We start from the raw sequence: 17593 nt of genomic DNA on the forward strand, positions 1-17593 counted from the left end.
GAGCTGCTGGCACCCTGGTCGCAAGACGGACAGCTTGGGGTGAAGATATTTGTCATTTCCAGGGCGTCATAACATAATAGCGTAATAGGGCAGCGAAGGGAGTGAAAAAGGGACAGAATTCGGAAAGTCAGCAGCACAAATCAAGCCATCTGCAGAGTTGAGCCCACAATATTGAGAGAAAGGGAGCCTAAGAAGAGGGACTTGCTCCTCTTGCGCAAAGTGGAAGTATACCGGTAGTATGCCTTATTCACCCATTCATGTTATCCTACGTTCTTCGTAGGCATCTCCCTTTCCTGATTGCCCTCTGTTCGTAGAGATAAACGACAGAGGAAGGCCGTCGCCAATGAATTGTGCTAAGCAACGGGCCACACCCGTCCAACTAGGTATGCCACGCCGGCTTGCCGCGCCTAAATCACGATCTCGTCAAGACACGCCCCAGATTCCTTCGCACATCAGTAAGTATTGAGGACACATGTGTCTATCGTTCGTGAACCCATCAGGAACCGTTTGCGCTAGACCCTTGTCTCAGGTAGCTCGGAGCATAGGGTACAGCCAGAGTGACCCTTGATCGGTCATACTTGGCGATCCAATACACACGAGCAGATGCATGTGCGCATGTACCACAACTAACGAAGGCAAGGTACAGTTCAGCACGCTGTTGTTCTCTACATTGCTGGTACAATAAATATAGTATGAGCACCTGGGCAGGGCAGCAGTACCTCGGTACGAGTACTCAGTTCTACGCGTACAGGGTAGGGCAGCCCTACTGCCGTCTAGACCACTCTGCTAGTTGGCCGTATCGACATACAGTGTAGAGAAGTACACCCATGTATCTACTAGTGTAAGTCAGGGTAGGTAAGTACCGATATGTGCTGGAGGTCTACTTATAGATACTCCTGCTAGCTACTGTAATAGAGGGGTGCAGTACCTTAGGTACCTAGGTAGGTAGTAGTTGATATCAGGCCACTACTACCGTCCTGAGCACATTCCACCGTCCTCCTGAACATCGGGATAGGTGTCTATACACTGTGCCCAGCGTGCATTTATCTGCACTGTTCTGTATCCATTGTAAGGTATACTGTACTCTACGGCCTCTACCCTACAAATACTTCGATACGACACGACAGCATGCATCCCTGCTCATTTTCACCGGCACGTTCCACCTCTTCCACCTCTTCCACCCTTCCCAGCTTATTCTTCCACGTATCTACAATACTGTACCTCCCGGTACATACAACATCGTCCAGTGGCTGCGTGGCCGGGAAGCGAAGCACTAAGCAAAGGTTGGAAAGGGACGAGAATGAGGCCGAGGAGGCAGGATAATCATCATCGCCTACAGGATACATGCGACGCTGCTGCGAGCCCTCTTGACAGATATGTACTCCCAGTGTATCGATCCATGCACGGGAGACAAGTCGGTGCCACACCCCCCCTCGCTGCACGAACGAACCACCCAAGCAGCCTCAAAGCTCCATTTCCTTGAATTCCGTTGCAGCGTGCATTTATTTATTAGTCTCCGGGGGCGCGCTAGCACAAAACGAGTAGCCAAGTGGCTAGACGGAGTCGACGCAAGAGAACAAAAAAAAAACGCCCATTGCACCGACAGGTCGAGCTAACAGGAATCTCGGCCCAGGGTCGCGTCGAAACACCTCAAACATCGGACCACCACCACCATCGTTTTTGTTACCTCTCTGCTGTTGCGGCGCTGTGTTTCCCCCTTGGGATCCTGTCCCCTGGCTCCTCTCGCGCGCGCACGCACGCACGCACGCACGCACGTACGCACGTCTCGCTTGTCGCATAGCTGGCCACCGGTCAAGGTACCGCACCGCTTGTCCCGGGGTTCTAGGGCCTGTCCGGTCCAGTCCCTGGTCCGCTGCGGGCGTCGTTACCTTTTCGCAGCAGCTGCTGCTACCTCGATTCTGCGAGCCCCTGCTCAGATCGAGCCCCCCGTAGTAGTTCCAATTTAAAATCAAATCAAAATGGCAGAGGCACAGGAACAGCCACAGGCTCAACCTCAGCCTGAACCGGCCTCTGCCGTTGCTGAAGAACCAGTCCATGCCCTCCCGCCAGTACTGCCCAAGTCCTGGCCAGAGCTTTCGTCACCACACCCGTCACAAGCTTCCTCGGGACAGGATAAGTCAAAAGAGGCACAGACCTGGGCTCCCACGCCGCCTGAGGCAGACACCAATGCCTCCCAACAGCAGGAGCGCATTCGTCAATCCCCGAATCCTCAACCGCCCGATGCAGCTCGACGGCCAGAAATAGGTACCACACAAGAGTCGGAGAAGGAGCCATCGCAAGAGAAGGGACTGGAGGATCAGGGTTACCAACTACAACAGGATCACGTTTCGGATGGTCCGATCTCAGAGTCGACGTCAACATCAACACCACCACCGCCGCCGCCGCCGCCTATCTCTTCGTCCGCCCTTGTGACGGAGGAGACCACTGTCGCTACTGACCAATCTAAAGCCTCTATAACGCCAACATCCCCATCCACATCCGTTGGCCGCAGTGCCGCTTCTCGGGACCAGCAAAAAGAGCAAAAAGACCAGGACAGGCAGAAGGAGAAGCACGGCGCCACCGGGCCCTCACCGGAAACGATGTCGCATAATCCACCCCATATCCCTGGGACTTCTCGCCAGCCTCTCCCTTATTCAACGCCATCAACGTACGCAACAGGAGGCATGAGCAATACGCACTATGGTTATGCAAATACAGCCCCTCAGGCACACGACCCCTACAGAGCAGGCCCTCATGCGACGACGAACAACACAATACCGCTGCCGAGCATGCGCACATTCGACCAGATGCAGCAGCAACCCCAGCAACAGCAACAACACATGGCTATGTCTATACCTGTGTCGCCGGTACCCCCAGTCCCAGGACAACAGTCCATGTATTATGGACAGCAAGTGCCAATGGGCGGCATGGGAGGTAACCCGTATGCTAGCTTATCCCCCGAGGCGATGGGCCAGCGGTACGCTTTGCCTCCCGGCGGGCCGGGTGCGGTGCTGCAGGCTGGCCGCCATAAGAAGGTAAGGGGTCGCCGCTCTTCCGCGTACCATGTTATACCAGCGCAGATAGCCTAACCAGTGATGATTCCGTCTGGGTATAGGAGATCAAGCGTCGAACCAAAACAGGCTGTTTGACATGCCGCAAACGGCGTATCAAGGTATGTATTGGGCATTCTTTCCTCTACCCTTTTTCCCATATGCATGGTGCGAAGCGGGTGAAGCCGACAGGTGGACATAGTAATATCAAAGAATGAGAATGAGAAAAGGGTCGCGAAAGTGAAGGTTGGACGAAGCTTGATTTGTGGTGCTGTGCCTGAGGTGGCCGCTCGCTACTCACTTTCGCTTGGGGTTTCGCTTGACAACAGAACTTGCGCTACTGAGAAGCGAGCGAGCCAAATCTAGCGAGCCCCAGATCTGCCCGTACCTAGCAAACATGCGCCAACCCGTCTGTCAGACAAAGCAAGGAACCCAGGAGAAAATAACTATAAAAAAAACAAGACTCCTCTGCCACCGCCTACATACACTAGCCCCAAAATGCGCCAGACACTCGCACTTCCTAGCCATGTTGATGTCAATTGTCTGACCTAGCCCCATTGGGTGTTTCGTCATCCCTCAGATAGCTGCAACTTCCTCCCCTCAAACCATCTCCATACCCATCTTGAAGCTAACAGCGACGCCGCCCGCTTGCACTTGCAGCGTTGTCGCAGGCTATATTTCCATGTCTTATTCCGACACATCTCAGACACACCCCAACTTGATTCAATCATCTAGGATTCGTATCTAGATTTCTAACGACAGTGACATCTAGTGCGACGAATTACATCCCACCTGCAAGAACTGTCAAAAGTCCAAGCGCGAATGTCTTGGGTACGACCCCATCTTCAAGAACCAGCAACAGAACCAGCAACAACAACAACAACAACAACAACAGCCTCAACAATCACCGCAACAATCTCATCAATCGCAAACAGTCCAGCAATCACATCACGCAACAAGCAACCTTCACTCAACCCAGAATTCCGCTACCCCAACCTCTGCCTCCTCTACCTCTTCTCTCCCTCATAGCGCGCCATCTGTATCTGCCTCCGCCTCCACCCCACTAACACCTAGCACCACCGCATCTTACACGGCTATGCCATCGGGCATTCCCAGCGCTGCCCCTCCGCCGGCGCCAACCTACAGTCCGGGCTTGGCATCTCTAGGAACCTCGGTCTCCAACGCCAAAGGCGAAGGCCATCCCTACCATACGATGGATCACTCTCTGGATAGTGTTCTCACACCCTCGAGTATGTCGACCTCCCATTTCCCAGCGACCACACCAGTCATCCCCCATGTTGTTGATTACAGAGTGAAAGGGCCACCGCATCTGAGAGGAGGCGGTCCCTCTTTTGTTCCCTTGCATTCAACTTCCTCGCATGCTCCGCAATCGCCATTTATGGAACGATCCCCGGCTTACACTGGTATTTCAGTACGCAAAATGAAGGTTCGGGAGCTTGTTGTCCTAGGAAGTACGGCGCCTCCACCCATAGATGCTCCATTGAGCCAGGATAAGCTCGTCGAGGTTCATGATCTCTATGAACAGGTCTATGCCCCGGGATTGGAGAAGTTCTTCGAGTCGGATTGGTACCTCAAACCCTATGGGCCAAATGCCTTGGCATCTAATGAGCGCGTTCAAGAAGTACTTGCGGCCTTTCTGCAGTCACTGTCTGCAACGACCACTAACGATGTCGCTGGGATGTCATATTCGGCTAACCTCGAGTTTCGTGTGGTTTGGGAGCTAGCTATATTGGTTTATTCAGCCGAGTTCAAGGTCAATATGAGTCATGGTCTGCCGCCCACAGATGACGGGAACGAGGTACGCAATCGAGTAGCTGTCTTTGAGACTCTACTCGCAGGGGATTTTCTCGACCATAATCCACTCAGGCCTCCTCTCGAGCATCCAGATAACTCCGTCTATCATCGAAACCGAGAACTCAGGTTTTGGCATAGTCTAGCTGAATTTCTGCTCATCAGAGATCAGCCTGGCATGGACGTCACGCCTCAACGAGATGTCATACTTGCGCAGCTTCGCGAGCTGCTGGACGGGAGAGAGAATCGGGACGTATTATACTCGCTAACAGTTATTCGAGCCTTGACGCACAAGTTCCCCCCCGATTTCGAAAGCACACTCCCTCCCCATCTAGACGAGAGCGACCCGAAGAGTAAGCTAGCTGTGGCCCGGAAGTTCATTCTAGACGAGGCACGGGTTACCGGGGGTACTACGAACGTCGTTCGACGTTTTGCCGAACTCGGCCAAAGGGCATTCATAAACCCTGCATGCAATATTGCTCGGTGATCAAACAGGCAATCTGCTTGTGGCTAGCCGCGATTATGTGTAGTAATATTTTTTTTCTAGTCAACCGTTGCATGTGACCTAGTTATACTGCGGCAGGGGTGAAGCTCTACTAGATTTCACATCAATTCTGCCACGGTTTCACGTTTGAGTAGGGTGGTTATCTGCTGTTCGCCTAGACTGGGCATATAGATACTGGCCAAAAGGGATTGGAAGACCTTGATTCTGGAGAGGTCACAACGGCGGGCAGACTCGGATGATTTGGGCTTATGCGTTGGCGTTTGGCAGGTCATAAAAGGGAACCGGGCCATGTTTTCGGTCATGTTCAGATACGATGTACGATTAGTATCGGAGATTGTCACAATCTGCCTTCATATACTGAAGGTGACATGGTAATGTGTTCAGGACCAGCATTTTGGGACATTGCCACAGCTGTTCAGTATCATCAGCTGAGAGGTGGAACGGTAACACCGCACCTGTATGATCGAAACATAAGCGACTCGAGTATTCAGCACCAGCGCAGTCTCGAAGGATTATGTGTCAATCACAAATCTCAAGTAATATAATCATTATATTGCTCGCTGCGGTCGATGGTGATATATGCAGCGTACGTCGAAAGGAAGTCTCTTGCTGGATCATCGTGGGATATATGCCACCTTGTTCGGCCCCTTGATTGAAGCTCTACTCTCCAGAAAACCAGCTCGATAAAGAGGGTGGATTGAGATTTGTACACGTGTGACGATGTACACATGACATACCACTCGCTTGCATCGCAAATGGAATTTCTTGGGGTCAATGAAGCCACATAAAAGGGAACTAGGAACCCGTCGATGTAACCAGAATCGTGACCCGGATCTTTCCAAGCACTTTGTCATGCCAGAAACGATAGCGGGGCGAACCATTTGATTCTGGACCATCAGCTATGCTACAAATAAAAATTTGCTCAATTTTACTATTATTGTCTGCGGAGGGGCAATTTGCAGCTGTCACTGTAGGCAAAGAAAAGTCTACGATCTACTACGCACTTCCTAGTGTAATTCGAAGGGCCGACTGCCTGGGCACCTAGGTAGTCTAGATGATTATCAAATCTTGCCATGTTCCTGTCATCTATTTTAGCTACAGGTACGTTCTTTTCTTCTCTGCCAAGGGCTAGGCAATGTACAATGCCGTCCGATCTGTATAGTTTCCCTGGCTTCTGCAACTACGATACGTGTCTATACGCCTTTCTCAACTGGCGACACGACACTCGTACGTGGCGATAATGGCACATCGTTTTTGTTTTGCAACATTGTCGCTATGGACAATGATGGGAGACAATCTCGCATGCTTCATCGCCTATCTATCTATTTTCTGCAATAGGGACGGGGTTTCTACGGAGTAGGTTCTCGGCTGGCCGCAACCACGACCTATACATATTTACCGTACTTCGTAGTCTACCATAGCTCACCCTGTGAAAGAACAGAACTCTATGGAAGTCCCAAACAGGAAACTAATAAAGAAGAGGTGTGGGACACAGCCGGCCAATCTAGCTTTACAAGACCATAGATACAACTCGCTCGCCTTCATTCCTCCCCGCCTCCCCGCCACAAAGGCCCAATCTAGAGGCGCTATCAATCCCGTTTCTATCTAACTGCTCAGCTTGGCCTTGCTTCTCGGTCTATACTTCTTTTTATTCTGCTTCTTCTCAGGTAGATCCCCCCATGAATATACAGCATAGATCCCGCATATCGAGAGCAAATCAACTTGTCAACGGTATCGTCTGGTGGCTGGGACTTGGCGCATATGCATTCGGAATGCAGACCGACCTTGATTTCCGGCTTCCGGCACGACATGCGGGTAGGTAAAGGATAGCAGAGGAAAAGAAAAATATAAGGTAAAAACAAGTGATGAAGATACAAACACATCGAAACTCGAACGACCTCGGATTAGATGCCTGAATCGCACCCCGTTTCATTCATGTTGCTCCGAGCCGGACTGCGAGTTCGTCTCAGCTAATGCTAATATGAAGTATGGTATCTCATTCAGCGCCGAATCCACCCTCGCCTCTGATGTCCGTGCATATTTACATACATTCACCTGAGGTAAAGCTGAAAAGAGGCAAAATATACCTACAGCACAGCTCAGCAGGTCTGACGAATAATTGGTACTTGCATATATATAACGTTTTTTCTTCCTGGGCCCCGTACGCTCTTTTCTTCTTCTTCCCCTAGCAGACATAAGCACAGCGTGCAAGCAGAGATTAGGCCGGTCTGACAGGTTTGGTACTTATTCCTCTCGACCCCTGGACGTGAAGCTTACTTTATGTAGCTACTAGGTACCAATCATTAAGCTAGACTGGTTTGAAAGAAAACGGGGAAACGCCATCTTTTTTTTTAACGCCCGCCCCTCCCCCCTCTGCTACGTGATTGCTTTTGTGCGTGTCAAAGGTTTTCTGCATGCATGCTCGTGCCGTGTCTGCTTTTTGTCGCTGATGTCTATATCTCTGTATTTCCTGTCTATGTATATGCGTCATAGCAACAAATACTCGTATGAGGAGCCGTAAATTAAACATCCCAGAAAGTGGAAGGTTTCCTCGCGCAGCAGCATGGTGCATGGTAGGGGCACGACATGAAGACCGCAGACACACGGCCAGCCAGCCCACATACATGACTGGGGAACCGAGCCGGAGCGATCTTATGAGGCAGCCTGAGCGCCCAATGTTATGTATCGGTACTTGGTGAAGATCCATCCAGTCTAGGCGCTGCTGTGTACCCATCGATGTTGATTTGGGCATCATCATGTGAGACCCGAGCGGACTGAGCATGAGTAGGCCGAGGGTGAAGACACGAATACCTACCTACGTTCAGATGAATGTCTCCCTTGCTCCTCTCCCAATCAATAGCTGATCATTGCTTACGTGGTCCACCTATGTACAGTACCTTGCCGTGGAGCGGGTGTTATTTAGAAGGACTAGGTGCCACTATCATGATTACTTGCTTGCTTTTTCATCTCTTTTTCGTTCTCGTCCTCAGGAAAAGTGCAGCACCCCTCTTCTACCTACCTAGTCCAGTCCATGTAAGTAGCGCAGCTTAAATAATCGATGGAACTGGGTGATCAGCACGGTGCCGGTATGTACCTGTGATCTGGCAACAATGGGCGAGAATAACGTTATCTTCAACCAAGGCTTTGGCAAAGTTGGATTGTCTTGTCACGTTAATTTATCAAAATTTTTTCCATGCATACTTATCTAATAGTTATCCGCTCTTCTCGGTGTCCAACGTCTGATCTCGGCACCTCTAGTTGTTAATTTATTTGTTGTTTATTGTTTTGCCCTTCATTCCTTGTTTGTGAGCTGTGGTATATCAATTCATGTCTCATGGATAACAATAGACCAACTGTAAGTTTTTGCAATGCTTTTGATGCTTCGATGCATAAAGCATATAAGCAGATAACATACTCTCTAACTACGGGGTACATTTATGTGTAATGAAACGAATTGGATGATTACCTGCATTGTGGCTGTCTAGTAAGCATGCCTTGATTGTTTTCAAGTCTTCAAAGTCACTCAGACATACTTGGAGGGCGCCGTGGCGCCTATAACTCGGCCACTGGAGTGATCATCTCAAGGCAACTATTAGTAGTAGTAATCTAGACTACACGTACTGAGCAGATTTGAATCTATCTTGTTGGACAGGGCCGTGTTGAAGGCCATCTAGCTCTGGTACTTCTATGTCCGAAGGCTAGACCTCTACCTTTCAGTAATTTTCTCGAAACTTGTAGCCAGGCAGTTGTTAGGTCATTATGTTAGGCATCGTTTGAAAACAATTTAAATCGATATTCAAGCTTTCACGTAGACGATCCAAGTAGTAGGCACATAGAGAAAACTTCTATGCAGCTTAGCAATTGTAAACTACCTAGGAGATACATCCACTACTTTTACTTGTCTCTGGAAGCTCTCTGGTCTACTATATAACCAAGAAACAGAAGGGAAGCACTAGACCGCCACAATATCAAAAGATAGAACGCTGTCAGGTCGGGAATCCAGCCGTCTGTCCTCATAATATGCGACACTGTGATATCTATCACCATCTTGTATGCTAACCCAAGTCGGCAAGTCGAACTCTTCTTGCCACAATACTTTTCCGTAAGAGGGGCCCATTCCCTCCTGCCTGGATAGGTATCTTCTGCCGGCTGGATCACATGTGATGTAGTTTCTCTGGTCTTGTCCAGGGGCTTAATCATGAAACAAGAGCAGTAGTACAACAACATACGACACCACCCACTAGTTGATGGTTGGAACTTCTATACCAACACCCTACAGGGTGGATTATAGACAGGCAAAGAGTGTGGCATCAGCTAGGTAACATATTATTGATATGTACTGTGAATATCATTGTGGATATGCAACGTTGTTTCGCAAGAGTCTAGCCCTCATCTCGAACACAGAGTACCGAGGTATGAGAACACTTATTCGTTGCACCAGGAGCCTAGAATATCCGTACATACAGACAATCTACGCCACCTACGGAGCATGTTTCTCGCCCCAGAGAATATGATGCTACGCAGATCCACGCATAATATACGATCGTGAAACTCAGCCACTCAACACTGTCGATAACATCAACAGAGCCACCGAGCTTCATGGTACAATATCTAAAGAGTTTCCACTGTTACAAGGACAATTTAAGGGGCATCGGAGACTAGAACAAAGAGTCCTCCTGTAAATATCCATGGTAGGCACGGAGGTCCTAAGGAGCATCGTACAGCAATAAATATTATGCAGTACTTCCATACTTGCAGACCCGATATCAACCACGATATGGGTCGCGGTGAGCAGGTGTCTGTAGGCAGAAAAATAGGGCTTGTGCTGCTCGCCAAGTTAAATAATGTACGGGACTGTCAATACGCGTATAATGGATAATTCCAACTCCGAAGCCATATCTAGACCAATTTTAAGGCAGAAACAGTACGTATCACCTATATAAACTATGCTTTAATTATCCACAAAAATTATCTCTCCCTATTGAAAACTTGTTGTAAATCTAGTACACTCCAACATATCTATATACAAACAATGATCATAATAAATGACGCATCTGAACGGAGCCCGTCATGGATGGGCTCTGGAAACAAGTATACGATAGGATGTATATTATTGCATAATGACCAAAAGACCTCAAACGAAGCGAATAAATTCAGGATAACTGTAAACTATGTACACTTCCTTTCTCCGTTGAGATACGCAGCAGTCGGGATTCCAACTGTAATATACAGTTGAAACATTTTCACTTAGAATAATTAGAGACTGGCGGGCAAAGAAACACTACCAAGAGTTTTAAGTTCATAACCTGAGATATTGACGGACCATCTGCAGATTTTGGCTGCACACCCAATATAAACAAACATCAACTCCCATTGAAATATGAAGCTATTCAACCTTCCCCTCCTTGAGACACGTTAACGGGAATTGAAGGTCGGAAGATCAATCCAATCGTGATTATGTAATTATAATCCAGGGCAATTGTATAGGACCAAAGTCCGCAATCAAGGCTGGGAGGAACCTAAACAGATGATATAATTTCAATAATACCTAGCCCTTGGAGGAGACGAGTCTGAATACCTTCACTACTAACCCTCTTCAACTTCGCACACCAAGTAAAAGCTTCACTGCAAACACCATACTGCGCTCCATGACAGTGGATGAAACAACTCACAGGCTACGAAATACTCCGAACTACTTATCACACGATTTCCGATATATAGAGCATGGACAAAGGACCAACGTAAATATAAACTAGGCAAGTAGACAAGCTGGCATAGCTAGAACCTCCCTCCCTGCATATAACCACAGGCCTACAGGCGGGATACAATTATCTAGTGGTGCTGTGACATTTGATCAGTGTGAAACACCACCCTATCCCGTGGAACAGAATATCACCAATAACACCAACAGCTTATCTATAGATCAGTAGAGGCATTCGGTATGCTAATACATTCCCCCCAGGAAAAGAGATATCGTAAGCTATGCTCCCATAGTAGAACTTAAATTTTAGATCACCTGAATAGACTATAATTGCTCGGTCCTGGAGAGTATACTCAATTGCTTCCCTCAGTTACTTCCCCGTGAGACTCCCACTGAAATGGCGAGAACAAGGAGATGGATAAAAATCTTAGAAAAGAAATCGACTATGAAGTAGGAGATCAGTGGGCAGTATGTTTTGAGTCTCAAGAGGCTAGATCTTGGTGTAAGAGTTTATTATTAGATAATATGCCGTGAGATGAGTGTATGGCCACGAATAGAGATTTAGTCTGTTGGTATACCAAGTGTGTAGGATATCTGCCTAGCAGTATGTTTCATCAGACATTACGCTGAATTTATCCTCGCCCACGCTATGTATTGCTATGTATGGCAAGATACCGTGACACTGATGGATGATATTGGGCTTAGGACACTGATAACAAGAGAAGATAAAAAGAATATTCAGTATGTCCGTCATAACACGAAGTTTGTATCATTTGTTGTTGAAGCAAGGTAGCTTCTACAAATCTATTGAGATCCGGTTGACGGAGCTCCATACAGCTCTCTCCGTAGCTGTCGGTATCTGGCGACACAAATCTTCTGTGTCTACAGAAAATATCAAACGCTGAGGGGAATCATGCATTATAATAGCCAACGCCTTTTGTTGAAAAGTATGACCGGCCGGCCCCTTGTAACCTTTTTAACCCTCCAGTCCCAATTTATGATACCCACGCCAGTTGATGCCTCATACTCATGCTTGTTGAAACAGAAAACACCCATGCGAACCCGGTAAAGGCGGGATGCAACAAATTATTATGTACAATTAGTTTAGTATCGGTAGCTGAGAGGAAGGTTAGCAAGTTACGTGCACAGGAACCATAGGACAGGGATTGAACATACTGGTCAGCCTTGAAAGGACCCTCAATGGGCAAGCTGAGGTACTCAGCCTGGACGGAAGTGAGCTTGGTGAGCTCGGCGTTGACGTGAGCCAAGTGAAGGGCAGCCACTTCCTCATCGAGGATCTTAGGGAGAACGTAGACACCGACGGGAAGCTTCTCGGTCTTGGCGAAAGCCACATACTTCTTGCCGAAGGCAGCATCCTCAGCCTTGTACAACATGATCTGAGCAAGGACTTGGTTGCTGAAAGAGCAGGACATGACGAAAGACGAGTGGCCAGTAGCACAGCCGAGGTTAACAAGACGACCCTCAGCCAGGAGAATGATATGGCGGCCACTGGGCATGAGGAAGCGGTCAACCTGGGGCTTGATGTTCTGGACGCTCTTGGCGTTGGCTTTCAACCAAGCGACGTCGATCTCAATGTCGAAGTGGCCAATGTCTAACACCAGATTAGTTACTGCAGTCTCTAGGTAAAGTTGCTAATCACTTACTGCAAACGATAGCATCGTTGGGCATAGCTTCGAAATGATGTGCAACAAGAATGTCACGGCAACCAGTCGTGGTGACAAAGATTTGAGCTTGAGGAGCAGCCTTCTCCATGGTGGTAACCTGGAAGCCAGCCATAGCAGCCTGAAGAGCGTTGATGGGGTCAACCTCAGTAATGAGGACGCGGGCACCCATTCCCTGGAGAGCCAATGCGCATCCCTTACCGACATCACCGAAGCCGGCAACGACGGCAATCTTGCCAGCAATCATGACATCGGTGGCGCGCTTGATACCGTCGATCAGAGACTCGCGGCAACCGTAGAGGTTGTCGAACTTGCTCTTGGTGACACTGTCGTTGACGTTGATGGCGGGGACGAGGAGCTTACCCTCCTTCATCATACGGTAAAGGTGGTGAACACCAGTGGTGGTCTCCTCAGAGACACCATAGCAGTCCTTGAGCATCTCGGGGTACTTGTTATGAACGAGGGCAGTCAAGTCACCACCGTCGTCGAGGATCAGGTTGAGTTTCTTGCCATCCTTGAAAGCGAGTAGCTGCTGTTCAAGACACCAGTTGTACTCCTCCTCAGTCTCGCCCTTCCAGGCAAAGACGGGGACACCAGCGGCAGCAATGGCGGCAGCGGCGTGATCTTGTGTGGAGAAGATGTTGCAAGAGGTCCAAGTGACTTCGGCACCGAGAGAGGTCAAAGTCTCGATCAGAACGGCAGTCTGGATGGTCATGTGCAGGCAACCAGCAATGCGAGCGCCGGCGAGGGGCTGGTCATTGGCGTACTTCTGGCGGATGGACATCAGACCAGGCATCTCGTTCTCGGCCAACTCAATCTCCTTGCGGCCGAAGGCGGCAAGGGACAGGTCGGCGACCTTGAACTTGGAAGCGGGAGCGGCCATTTCTGCGAAAGATACGGTCAGTCTGACGTCTTTGCGGCTTGGTGCTGCTCAATTGGCACTTACTGTAGGAGTAAAGAGACAGCTGTGATGATGATGGAGGGGTATAATGCTGACGAGGGGTTCTCACGTTAGCAGCGGGTTGATGGGAGATTGGCTAATTGGAGTTCAAAGGCGAGCTGCTGGAGACAACTTACTCAAAGGAGTACGAGGATGGGAATGAATAGGGGAAGAAGAGGGAGAAAGGTTGAGGAGGTGAAAGAGAAGAAGGTTAAGAAGAGAAAAAAGAAGAAGGGGAGGAGTGGCAGAAGTAGTAAGCACGGAGGGGCAGGATAAGACGATAAGTCGAGTCGGCTGTGGAGGATTTCCCACGTCGCAAGAAAATTTGGGACCAGCTCTACAGCCGCTACCGCCCTATCTACATGGCAAGGTACCTAGCTTACATAGGCACCTTGAGTACGTAGGTATGTACTGAGTAGGTACCTACTATACCCCTCCATCGCCGTGCCACAGCGCCCTCCGACAGCTATCGCGGTAGGTACCCTACCTAGGTACATCTGGAGTATTTCTTTGTTGTAGCACAATGATACCGCCATGTATGTATATATGTATCTATCTATCTATCTATCTTGAAACCCCCGTATGTTCTCTCAACCACGCACACAAATACAAGTACTTTACAGCTCTCTTTTTCTCACGGGCTGCTTGCCGAACAGACCTGCCAGACCCTCAAAGAACCCTCCTTGTTGCCCGCCGGGTTCCTACGGTGACTAGACCAGCCGGCAGGCTTCATTGGACAGCCTATGCTCCGCCGAATCCGTCGTCGGCCTAGCGCCCTGAATAGTGGGCTGGTGGGGTTGATGGTCCCTGACACCAACACCATGTCCCACTACCCCTCGCACTCGAAGCTTTCGGCAAATGTGTTGAGACACTTCTCCCTCTCCCTACTCGCCTACCTCCCTGATAAACCTACACAGAGTCTAGTGCTGCTTACCTACGTACAGTCATCTAGACTAGGCCTTTGATGCTACAGACTTAGTTATGGGTACCTAGGTGACCCCATCCCGAAGAGGGGGCGGTATTCTGCTCAGCTATTGAGCCAAGTTGCTCTACCTATCTAATCTGGGCGGGTAGGCCGGTTCAAGGCTGATTGGGTTAGTAAACTGTACGTCTGAGAGCCACTGCTGACTATATACACTCGGACAGCACTCGGGAAGTAAGTGATCAGCTTCCAGACTGAAAGCCACTTACGTTACGTTACCGTAGTCCGATAGTACATATACTTTAGGCTGGCAGGTTGTCCCAGATAGGCACTCACCGAATTGAGTGAAGAGGGCTTTGCTGTGAACCATTTTGATGTCATAAGAATGATCGACCACCAGAAAAAATAAAATGAAGCGTATCCATGAGGGAAACCAATCCGATGCGAGCCCAAGTGCTGTTGCATTGCGAGGCAGAGACCTGCAAAGCAGCCATCGAGTTTCGGTCAATTTCAATACCCGGTCACCGGTGTGTAAGCCCGGGCCGGATGGATCTTACAAGTGGACGCTACCTACTGTAGGTAAGTAGCCAACATGAAACAACCTTGGCACCCTACCATGTACAGTTCCTGTCCGACTATAGCTTCTTATCCAAACCATTTTCTCTAATCATGGAAACATTGTTTCCTACATGCTATGTTGTCAATTTGGATGTGAGAACCAATAGAGGGTTCAATTTAGTGTGTAATCATGAAGCCCATACATTATTCATATTGCTGTCACCCGACAATTTGGGTATTTGACTAGCTAAATGTCTCGAAGACTGCGGCCAATGAGCCACTGAGAGTCACATGCTCTCGCCGCCTTTTATACTCGAGCTTATGTTGCGTTTTTGATTGGCACATTTCCCACAACAGCAGCACGTCGAGTCGTTTTTGCACCTTGTCCCGTGACGCCAAATACAGGCCATTGTTCTATAGAACCCAAAAGAGCGCCCAATCGCCAAACGCCGTGCCAGATGCATGCCTACGGGAAACATCATCCCGCTTTTCTAATCCACGTCCTCATTATTCCGGAAGGAGATTTCCCCTGACAGCAAACATCTTGGCGCTGACACATGCAGTAAATCCATCCACTTGTTTGCTGTACTGCTCAACCTGTTTAGCGTTCAGCATACCCTCGAGGCGACTGGGCTCTTGCGGCAGTTTAAAGATGCGCTGCCATTCGTCTTCGGGAAGGGGTTGTTGCTTGGCGGCAACTCGTGCCGCATTCTCCGCTTTACGTTTTGTTTGCCATGCTGTGATCTTGGTCTGCTCTCGCGCTAATTGTCTCTGATAGTATTGATAGTTGTTGAGTTCGGTGTAGTGTGACTCTATGCTGTCAAGTAACAAATCACATGTCTTCTCTAAGAACGGATCTATTGAGAGGTCGAGATTATCGGCTGAAGGGTGAAGGGGCATTTGCATAGGGTTACTTTGCAGATCGGCAAGCGACGTAGGCATAGCCACGTCGGCGGCGGTTGGTTTGGATGGTATTTGGTGGAGGAAAGAGGTGAGAAGGTGTGAGTTGTGTAGGTTGACTGGAAGTTCAGTCAAGATATCTCTGAACGATAGCTTTGACTTTTGCAGACTGTTATGAGTTAGCATTACATCATTTCAAATACGACAAGACTGGTCGAACCTTTCCGTGGTGAACTTGCCCTCTTTGTAGGCAGTCATAAAGGTAGGAGTTAACCTGAAAGCGCGTAGGTTTAGAGCGCCCTGCGAACTGCGGCTCACATCATGAACTAGAGCTACTGTCTTATCGTTTTCGCGCTGGTAGTGGTACTGGTTCTCGATGAAGCCTAGATTGACAAAGTTGCCCATTGTAGCGCTTGTGTACCAGCCGACACTGTTGGCATCCACGTTGACTTCCTTGAGGTGTCGAATCATCTCATTCTGGTAGGTGATGTTCGCCTTGGCCCGAGGCGCAGCGGCAGCTAGCGCAGAGGCGTCGTTCTGGTGGCTGCCTTCAACGCTGGCAACATCGGCGGTGGGGAAAGGGAACGAATTCGTAATCTCGAGAGCCCCGTCTTGGTCCATACCGACGATGGATCCAGTAGCTGTTGTAGGAAAACTGGCAGAGCAGTGCTTGACAATCTTCATGACAACCTGCGCAAGAGATCATGGGTCAGTGACGGCTACGTCGACAAGAAATGCACAATCGAAGCGGAGGAGGGGCGTAATGAGGGGCATAAGCGGCTGGCGTACCAAAGCTTCCACCTGGACCGTCTTCAACGGTGCATCCTTTATAGAGTCGGCCATGATCGCGATGATGAGGGAACCCGAGTTGTACAGCGTCTAGTCGTCTTTGGGCTGCGGCGTAGCTTGCACTCGGTAGATGACGAACGATCGCAGAGGACGCGCTCGCTGGGGTCTCAAAATTTTGTGGTTTCGGCGGGATGGAAATTGTGTGTGTGTGGGTGGGCAGATGGCCGAGCGGCCGCAGGGCGGAGAGAGCCGGCAGAAACTGTCTGCTGCGTAGGTAAGGCTCGGTAAGGCTAGCCCAGGCACAGCGCTACCCATATCTAGGACAAATTAGGATTAGTGCATGTGCTACTATGCAAAGGAGTCAGTTAAGCAACTGGAGAGCAACATATTGGATTAACAGAAGTTCACAATCCTCAACGGCTGAATGTCATATTCTAACGGCCAACCAAACCCTTATTTCTGGTTGGGTACCGTATATAAATAAGACTTTAAAGATATATGCAGTATTTCCATGGCTATAGAGAAGGGCCATCTGTGTCCTATTTAAGTAGGTAGTCAATGAGGAAAACATGTTTCAATCCAAGGTCTTTCTTATAACTAGCCAATGGGTTTAAGAACTAATAGCAACAATGGCTCTGTTATGTGAGGGTATACAGACTCTGCTAGTATGCGACATATTTTGAGGCGCATCGCTAGCAAGGGTCGGAGCACTTGTATATAGAGTTAAAGTCAAC

The 17593-nt window shown here is 49.1% G+C and overlaps 3 protein-coding genes across 3 annotated transcripts; 1 reads left to right on the forward strand and 2 right to left on the reverse strand.

Annotated features, from left to right (window-relative positions):
- Positions 1-1979: 1979 nt before the first annotated feature.
- F5B22DRAFT_638116 (uncharacterized protein) lies at positions 1980-5349 on the forward strand (the record flags this gene model as incomplete). Its single annotated transcript, XM_047977542.1, has 3 exons — positions 1980-3035; positions 3125-3172; positions 3823-5349. 3 exons carry the CDS (start codon positions 1980-1982, stop codon positions 5347-5349), a joined length of 2631 nt encoding a protein of 876 aa, XP_047828258.1.
- A 6082-nt stretch (positions 5350-11431) lies between these two features.
- On the reverse strand, positions 11432-13969 carry F5B22DRAFT_617430 (adenosylhomocysteinase). Its single transcript, XM_047975630.1, has 5 exons — positions 13828-13969; positions 13697-13742; positions 12733-13635; positions 12245-12680; positions 11432-12185 (listed from the first exon to the last, which is right to left on the reverse strand). The coding sequence occupies exons 3-5, from the start codon at positions 13631-13633 to the stop codon at positions 12173-12175; spliced, it is 1350 nt and encodes a 449-aa protein (XP_047828259.1). The 5' UTR covers positions 13634-13635; positions 13697-13742; positions 13828-13969; the 3' UTR covers positions 11432-12172.
- Positions 13970-15614: 1645 nt separating this feature from the next.
- Positions 15615-17086, reverse strand: F5B22DRAFT_617595 (uncharacterized protein). The gene is made up of 3 exons (XM_047975631.1): positions 16860-17086; positions 16291-16760; positions 15615-16239 (listed from the first exon to the last, which is right to left on the reverse strand). Exons 1-3 carry the CDS (start codon positions 16911-16913, stop codon positions 15678-15680), a joined length of 1086 nt encoding a protein of 361 aa, XP_047828260.1. The 5' UTR covers positions 16914-17086; the 3' UTR covers positions 15615-15677.
- Between the last annotated feature and the right edge of the window lie 507 nt (positions 17087-17593).

The sequence above is a fragment of the Xylaria bambusicola genome, assembly GCF_022495145.1.
Source record: "Xylaria bambusicola strain CBS 139988 unplaced genomic scaffold F5B22scaffold_40, whole genome shotgun sequence".
Taxonomy (NCBI): Eukaryota; Fungi; Ascomycota; class Sordariomycetes; order Xylariales; family Xylariaceae; genus Xylaria; species Xylaria bambusicola.

Coding starts and splice junctions, on each gene's coding strand:
- F5B22DRAFT_617430 (XM_047975630.1), bottom strand. CDS start 13,633: ATGGCCGCTCCCGCTTCCAAGTTCAAGGTCGCCGACCTGTCCCTTGCC. Junction 12,681..12,732: donor CAACGATGCTATCGTTTGCA/GTAAGTGATTAG, acceptor ATCTGGTGTTAG/ACATTGGCCACTTCGACATT.
- F5B22DRAFT_617595 (XM_047975631.1), bottom strand. CDS start 16,913: ATGGCCGACTCTATAAAGGATGCACCGTTGAAGACGGTCCAGGTGGAA. Junction 16,761..16,859: donor CGGTCCAGGTGGAAGCTTTG/GTACGCCAGCCG, acceptor TCTCTTGCGCAG/GTTGTCATGAAGATTGTCAA. Junction 16,240..16,290: donor GGCAAGTTCACCACGGAAAG/GTTCGACCAGTC, acceptor AACTCATAACAG/TCTGCAAAAGTCAAAGCTAT.